The following is an 8,158-nucleotide window of genomic DNA, read 5'->3' on the forward strand; positions in this document are numbered from 1 at the left end:
TCAGCCTCCTGAGTAGCTGGGATTACAGGCATGCACCACCACACCCGGCTAATTTTGTATTTTTAGTAGAGATGGGGTTTCTCCATGTTGGTCAGGCTGGCCTTGAACTCCCAACCTCAGGTGATCCACCTGCCTCGGCCTCCCAAAGTGCGGGGATTACAGGTGTGAGCCACCACACCCGGCAAAGTGTTTTCTATTTCTAATCACTGCCTAGACTATCACAAGAGATAATCTATGCAATAATGGGTTTCCTCATAGCATTTTTAGAAGCAAAGTTTTTATACTCACTTGTAAAAGTAAAGTTCACAAATACAGCTCACGAAAGCCAGAAGACATCGCAAAAAGTAAAATACAAGAATCTGAAAGAAACCCAGAAAAAGAAAACAGAAGTCACAGATATGAGCTAGAAAAACTCGTAAACATGAACCACTCTCATTTATTGTCAGTAACACTGTAAATTGGTGTAATTCTTTTGAAAAGCAACGTGGACTAAGAATTTTCATATCCCTTGACTCAGTATCAGAATACCTACTTCTATCACTCCAGCTGGTGGGGGTTGGGAGGTGGAGCTCCATTCACAAAAATGTTAATTGCAGTTTTAGTAAAAACTGTTTTAAAAACTACAAAATATTCAATTATAGGGAAATGATTAAATAAACTAGGCTACATCTAGCTCATGGACAATTACACAGATATTAAAATTTATGGTTACAAAGACAATGAAAACATTCTTGCAATACAACGCTCATTCATTCAACAAGCACTTCTTCAACAACTATAATACATCAGGTAGTGATTATGACAAAATACTAAGTGAAAATGTACAATACAATATTATTTATACATCAGTTACAGCTAATGGACACTATATGCATATGGAAAGACTGGAAAGAAATGTAATAAAACGGTAAAAGTAGCTATAACAACCTGGTAGATTTAGGTGAGTATTTTTCCTCCTATCTTCCAAAGTTCTGTAATGTGGTTTTATTAATTTTATAATTGATAACAATCAATTTAAAAAATAAAAATAATAAAATATGGGTTATACTGAATAGCTTTATACTACAGAATACCATATGGTTAAGAGCACTGAATTTCTCAGAACATAAACACTACTTAATATATATTATAACTGGCCGGGCGCAGTGGCTCACGTCTGTAATCTCAACACTTTGGGAGGCCGAGGCAGGCGGATCACCTGAGGTTAGGAGTTCAAGACCAGCCTGGCCAACCTGACAAAACTCCATCTCTACTAAAAATACAAAAAAATTAGCCACGCATGTTGGTGGGCGTCTGTAACCCCAGCTACTCAGGGTTAATAAAAAAAATTTATTAAAAGACACAGAAAACTTGACTAAATGGATAAATGTATCATTTTAGGGACAGAATGACTTAACACTATAAAAGTGTTAATTCTGCTGAGTGCAGTGGCACTTGCCTGTAATCCCAACCCTTTGGGAGGCTGGGGCAAGGCATGTGCTTCAGGCCAGGAATTGAAGACCAGCATGGACAATATAGCGAGGCTCCAAGTCTACAAAAAATTAAAAATTAGCTGGATATGGTGGCATGTACCTGCGGTCCTAACTACTCCAGAGGCTGAAGTAGAAGGATTCCTTGAGTCCAGGAGTTTGAGGCTGCACCTCAAACTCAAAAAAAAAGTTATTACTGCACCACTGCACTCCAGCCTGGGAAGAAGAGCAAGGTCCTGTCTCAAAAAAATAAAATAAAATAATTCATTCTCAAAATAATAGGTAAATTTAGTACAACTCTAATCAAAACCTAGCAGAATTTGGGTGAGGGGCAAACTGATTCTAAAATGATTTTTAAAATACAAATTTTAAAAAGGACAATGTAAGAAATTCATTCACCAAATACTGACATACATTACAAAGCCATAATAATAAAAGCAATATGGTAATAAACTGACCAATGACAAAGAATAGACAACAGAAAGAACCCATATACATATGGGAATGAGGTGAATGATAGAGGTGGTATTACAAATCAGAAGGAAAAAGTGGGTTATTTGGTAGATGGTTCTAGAAAATCCAGTTCACCATATAGCAAAAAATAAAGCTGGATCTTTCCACAATTTATAAAAATAAACTTCAAATGATTAAAGCCTTATATGTAAAAGATAAAATTAAAAGCTAATTGAATCCTAGCATTTTGGGAGGCCGAGGTGGGTGGATCACCTGAGTTCAGGAGTTTGAGACCAGACCAGCTAACATGGCAAAACCCCATCTCTACCAAAAATACACAAATTAGCTGGGCGTGGTGGCACATGCTTGTAGTCCCAGCTACTGGGGAGGCTGAGGCAGGAGAATCGCTTGAACCTGGGAGGCAGAGGCTGAAGTGAGCCGAGATCGCACCACTGCACTCCAGTGGGTGACAGAGCGAGACTCCATCTCAAAAAAAAAAAACAAAAGCTAATTGAAGAAAATACAGAAGAATATCTCTATGACCTGTGGTGAAGGAGGATTTCTTTTACAAAGACCCAAAATCCACCAATCACAAGAGACAATGGATTGGTTTGATCATATTGAATTAAAGATTACTGTTCAACAAAGGACCACAGACAAAGGTAATAAAGGTAAGAGAAAATATATGCAATATCTAAAACCTATAGGGGGTTACTATTGAGAATGTCTATAAATTGGAAGAATAAAATAGAAAACCCAACAGAAAAATAGGCAAAGGATGTGAATGTGTAATTCACAGAAAGGAAGCTCTAAATGAGTAATAAATGTATGAAGAAATGCTCCTCTTCACTAATAATCACAGAAATTCAATTAAAATGAGAAGCATCTCACATACATGAGAAAGGCTCAGGAGAGGAAGATGGAGCCTGGAGTACTGCTGCAGAGAACATAAAGTTGTACAGCCATCTGGAGAGCAATCTGGCAGAACTCTGAGATTCAGTAAGCCCATGGGTCTATGTGTGGGATCTCACTCCTGAGTGTACACTTCAGAGAAATTCACAAACAAGTCCATGAAGAGACAATACAAAGGTGCTTTCAATTGGGGTAGCAAGAGATTGAGAAGGTAGTTATCACTAGAGGTGCCACTTGTTACCACACTATCTCTCAGAAACAACCATCCTTCTGTACTCAGCGTTATGATGCTGGGGCTAAGACTCTCTAAGCTACAATTCCCCTTTGCCAGGTGGCTGGGAAAAAGGAGATCGGAAGTCAGAACAAGAGAAGAAGAGAAATCTTGCTTTCCATTTCACTTGCTGTGCACATCAGTGATGTAACAGGATTAGAGAAGAGGAAGAATTCTGTGTTGAACATGTAAAATTTGAAGTGATAGTAGATATCCAAGTGGAAATGACAACCCTCTGCATAGCACATTGTTAGTTTTCTACTGAGCCCTTCACCCTTTATTATCTTTCCTTTGACAAGTTCAAAAAAAAAAACAAAAAAAAAAAACAGAAATGAGGCCAGGTGCAGTGGCTCTCGCCCATAATCCCAGCACTTAGGGAGGCCAAGGCAGGCGGATCACCTGAGATCAGGAGGTTGAGACCAAACTGGCCAAGATGGTGAAATCCTGTCTCTACCAAAAATACAAAAAAATTATCCAGACATGGTGTCTCAAGCTTGTAATCTCAGTCACTCAGGAGGCTGAGGCAGGATAATCACTTAAATCTGGGAAATGGAGGTTGCTGTGACCTGAGATCGCACCACTGCACTCCAGCCTGGTCGACAGAGTGAGACTTCATTTAAAAAAAAACCAGAAATGAGATACTGGATATGGAAGGGAGGGATAGTATTTTTGTCACTTTCTGCAGGTGCTACCTTTCTGAACATTCTAAAATGCAAATGCAATCATACCTCTCTTTTGTCTGAAAACCTTTCAGTGGCTTCACACAACAGACTTGTGGGAAGAACAACAACAGTCTGATACCTTAATAGATCCTATCAGGTCTTGTAGAAATCTGGTGTCTTCTTAATTCTCGTCTCATCTAATCTATTCCACCATTCCCTCTTCCAAGTGTCAAACCTGTTTATACAAGAAAGCCACGCTGTCCTTCTTCCCAGCCTCAGGGCCATCAGTCTAGAAGACTATTCCCAACTTTCTCCCGCATCCCCACTCTTCCCTTACCTAGACAACTCCTACTTATCCTTCAGTTCTCTAGTTAGGGACTTCTGCTTCATGGAAAATGGACTTTTCCCCTATTCCTGGACACTCTATTTATAACAACCAAAAAAACCACCAGAAACTCTGGACAATCTATTTAAAACCAACCTAAGAAGACTCTGAAGGTGGAGAGAAGAAAGCAGGCTGGCTACAGACTTCAGGACATGAGAAACAACACAGTGGTAAATTCCATGGGTTTTCTTTTTGCTTGGTGTATTCTAGGCATGAAAAGCTGGCAACTGAAAATGCCAATGGGCACAGAAGACAAAAACAACCCAACCAAGGTCTGCTGTGTAGCCAAAGGACCAAAGAAAAGGTAGCCTCGCATGACAAAAACTTTTAGACAGTAACTACTCCATTCAGGACAAATACCCTGGAGAAATACCCACTCCTACCCATGCATCAGAGGTCAGGTAGGAAGCCAGGACTTCCATCCCCACTGGTAGTAATGAGCCTCTCCTTCATCATGGTGTCAGTGGCAACCACTTTAGGAGCCTGGACTTCCATACCCAACTTCAATCTGTCAAGATGCTTGGACTCTACCTGTAAGGCGGTATCAGTGAAGGCCTAGTAGGGAGTGAGAACTCCTACTCTTGCCCACCAATAACAAAAAGGACCCCCTTCCTCAGATGTCAGTGGAGGCCTGGTAGGGAACCTCAAGTTCTACCTCCACTTGGCAGTAACAAGGTAGAAACGTCCCACTAATGCTCTTTTCCTGCTGGGTTAGTGGGAAGTAGTATCAAAAGAAGCCAGCTGAAACAGAAGGCTTAAATAAGATCCAAGGAGCACAAAACTGCAAAGAAAGCATGCTGAGCCCATGAATAATCCAGAATCTCATCATGCAACACCTAAAATGTCCAGCTTTCAACTGAAAATGACCTGTCATACCAAGACCCAGGAAGATCTCAAACTGAATGAAAAGAGTCCATCGACAGATTCCAACACCAAGGTGACAGAGGTGTTAGAATTATCTGACAAAATTTAAAGCAGGCTTCGTAAAAATATTTCAGTGAACAATTAAGAATATGCTTGAAGCAAATGAAAAGGAGAAAGTCTCAGTAAAAAAAATTAGAAGATAGAAAGAAAAACCGAATGGAAATTTTAAAACTGAAAAAACACATAGAACAAACTAAAAATGCAATGGATAGGGTCCACACTGGAAGAGGGGACAGAGGAAAGAATCAGTGAAGTGGAAGACAGAAGAACAGAAATTACTCAATGTGAACAACAGAGAGAAAATAAATTGAAAACAGAGTCTCAGAGACCTGGGGGACTAATAACAAAAGATCTGACATTCACATCATCAAAGTTCTGAAAAAGAAAAGGAAAAAGAACAGGGCTGAAAAAGTATTCAAAACAATAAAAACTAAAACCTTTCCAAATTTGGCAAAAGGAATAAGCCTAAAGATTCAAGAAGTTGAATAAACTCCAAACAGGACAAACCCAAAGAAATCCACACCAAGACGCATCATAGTCAAATTTCTGAAAACTAATCAGGTTAGGTCCCAGTTAACACCTAAATGTTTCTCAGCACTCTACTTAAATTAGACCCTCCTAATATGCTATTCCATTGTACATTGTACTTTTCCTCCATAAGACCCATCATATTTAGAATGATTTCTTCAACGTTCATCTTCTCCACTAAACCACAAGTTTCATTAAGTCAGGGGCTTGGTTATTGTTATAGCCACAGCCTTAATACAGTGTCTACCAAATAAAAGTTGTTCCATTAATGCTTGTTGAATGGTGAATAAATGATTCTTCTTCCAAAAAAGTTCCCTTTTAACTTCCAATCTATTTTGTCCTTTTCTCAAAACTATACCAGAGACTCACCTCTTGATCAATTGTGATTGCTTCCAGGTTGGTCTGCCCTTACCTTATTAGTTTGTAGAATTCTTGCATGAAATGCAGCTGGCCAGGCATGAAGCAATAGGTAAGCATAGGAGCGAATGGCATATGCTGGGGAATATTCCCAAGTCTGAAACCCTTCCCCATAGATGAGGTAGTGTGTCTAAAAATACAAAACAGACAGATTCAGGGTTATATTGGCCAAAAATCTCTGTTAAGCAGATGCAAGTGAAGTTTCTGAGCAGAAATATTAAAGACAAAGGCAGGCCAGGCACGGTGCCTCACACCTATAACCCCAGCACATTGGGAGGGCAAGCCAGGCAGGTTGCTTGAGCCCCATAGTTAAAGACCAGCCTGGGCAACATGGCAAAACCTCATATTTACAAAAAAAAATATAAATATATTAGCATGGTATGGTGATGCATGCCTGTAGTCCCAGCTACTTGGGAGGCTGAGGCAGGAGAATCAGTTGAGCCCAGGAGGCAGAGGTTGCAGTGAACCCAGATCATGCCACTGCACTCCAGCCTAGGCGATTTGCAATTGATGGATAAAAAAGGAATCAAAATGATACAATATTTTAAATATTAAGACATTATACATTTTACAAGATTGCTGTTTGGTCAACACTGAAAGCTTGAATTTTACCTTCTACTTATTTTTTCTCAACACTCGTTACCCAAAACAGAAAACCTCTAAATTATGTATTTTCCTTAAACAACCTACACTTAACATTCTTCCTTTATTTTTTTAATTCAAAATGTGATCAGAAAATTTTACTTTTGAATTTTCTATAATAGAAGTCAACAGGTAATGTGTAAATCAAGAAATAGCAATAAAAGCATACTATTTAGTAACACTATTTTGGTAACCATAAGACATAACTTAAAAAGTGAAAAAAAGGCCAGGCATGGTGGCTCAAGCCTGTAATCCCAGCACTTTGGAAGGCCAAGACGGGCAGATCACGAGGTCAGGAGATCAAGACCATCCTGGCTAACACGGTGAAACCCTGTCTCTACTAAAACAATACAAAGAAACTAGCCGGGCGAGGTGGCGGGCGCCTGCAGTCCCAGCTACTCGGGAGGCTGAGGCAGGAAAATGGCGTGAACCCGGGAGGCGAAGCTTGCAGTGAGCCAAGATCTGGCCACTGCACTCCAGCCTGGGCGGTGGAGCGAGACTCCATCTCAAAAAAAAAAAAAAAGAAAGTGAAAATAAGTGGTTGCCTCTGGAAAGTAGGATTTGGACATGAGAAGTGGAATAGAAAGCTACTGTTTTTCCTTTAGGTATTTTAGTATTTGTTAACTTTAAAAACTATCTCCAGGTATTATTTTCATTTAAAAAAAAAAAGAAAATTACAAATTAGACCTTGGTGTAAACCAGCTAAATTCCCTACAGCCTTCAATAGCAGGTAAATCATCTGCTTAGAATACAAAAGTGAAAACATGTTACTGGCCAGGCCCAGTGGCTCATACCTGTAATCCCAACACTTTGGAAGCCAGGCAAGAGGATCGCTTGAGCCTAGGAGTTCGATAACAGCCTCAGTGACATAAGGAGTCCCCATTTCTGGTTTTTTTTTTTTTCCTGAGACGGAGTCTCGCTCTGTCGCCCAGGCTGGAGTGCAACGGTGTGCTTTCAGCTCACTGTAAACTCCGCCTCCCATGATCAAGCGTTTCTCCTGCCTCAGCCTCCCGAGTAGCTGGGACTACAGGTGCCCACTACCACACCCAGCTAATTTCTGTATTTTCAGTAGAGATAGGGTTTCACAATGTTGGTCAGGTTGGTCTCAAACTCCCGATCTCAGATAATTCACCAGCCTCGGCCTCCCAAAGTACTGGGATTACAGGCGTTAGCCACCGTGCCAGGCCTGTTTTTTTGTTGTTGTTGTTTTGTTTTGTTTTTTTAAAAAAGAAAATACATCTATTTTACTAGGAGTGACACTTGTATATTATTTGTCTCTTGATTCGTAATAACACCTATGCTGCAAAATCAAGAACAAAAAGAGAAAACTAAAGAAATCACCTACTGGCTCCCAATAGTTGAATGTTTCATCACAGTCAGAGATGTTGCTCAGGAGAGCAGCACATAACCTTGCTGAAAGCAGACACTTGAAAGCAGTAGATCCTTCAGGTGCCCAGACTTGTCCTGCTTTGTTCCCAGATAACCTGCTCAAAAG

General features: G+C 40.0%; 1 protein-coding gene across 1 annotated transcript in view; it reads right to left on the reverse strand.

The window, feature by feature from the left end:
* LOC105537449 (alpha-1,2-mannosyltransferase ALG9) overlaps window positions 1-8,158 on the reverse strand; it is a 104,534-nt gene that overhangs the window by 82,959 nt on the left and 13,417 nt on the right. Inside the window, exons 7-9 of the mRNA XM_011977061.1 lie at window positions 8,009-8,147; window positions 6,017-6,151; window positions 289-359 (exon numbers count right to left, since the gene is read on the reverse strand). Coding sequence (XP_011832451.1) covers window positions 289-359; window positions 6,017-6,151; window positions 8,009-8,147 — 345 coding nt within the window. The remainder of the gene's footprint in view (window positions 1-288; window positions 360-6,016; window positions 6,152-8,008; window positions 8,148-8,158) is intronic.

The sequence above is a fragment of the Mandrillus leucophaeus genome, unplaced genomic scaffold, assembly GCF_000951045.1.
Source record: "Mandrillus leucophaeus isolate KB7577 unplaced genomic scaffold, Mleu.le_1.0 Scaffold172, whole genome shotgun sequence".
Lineage (NCBI taxonomy): Eukaryota > Metazoa > Chordata > Mammalia > Primates > Cercopithecidae > Mandrillus > Mandrillus leucophaeus.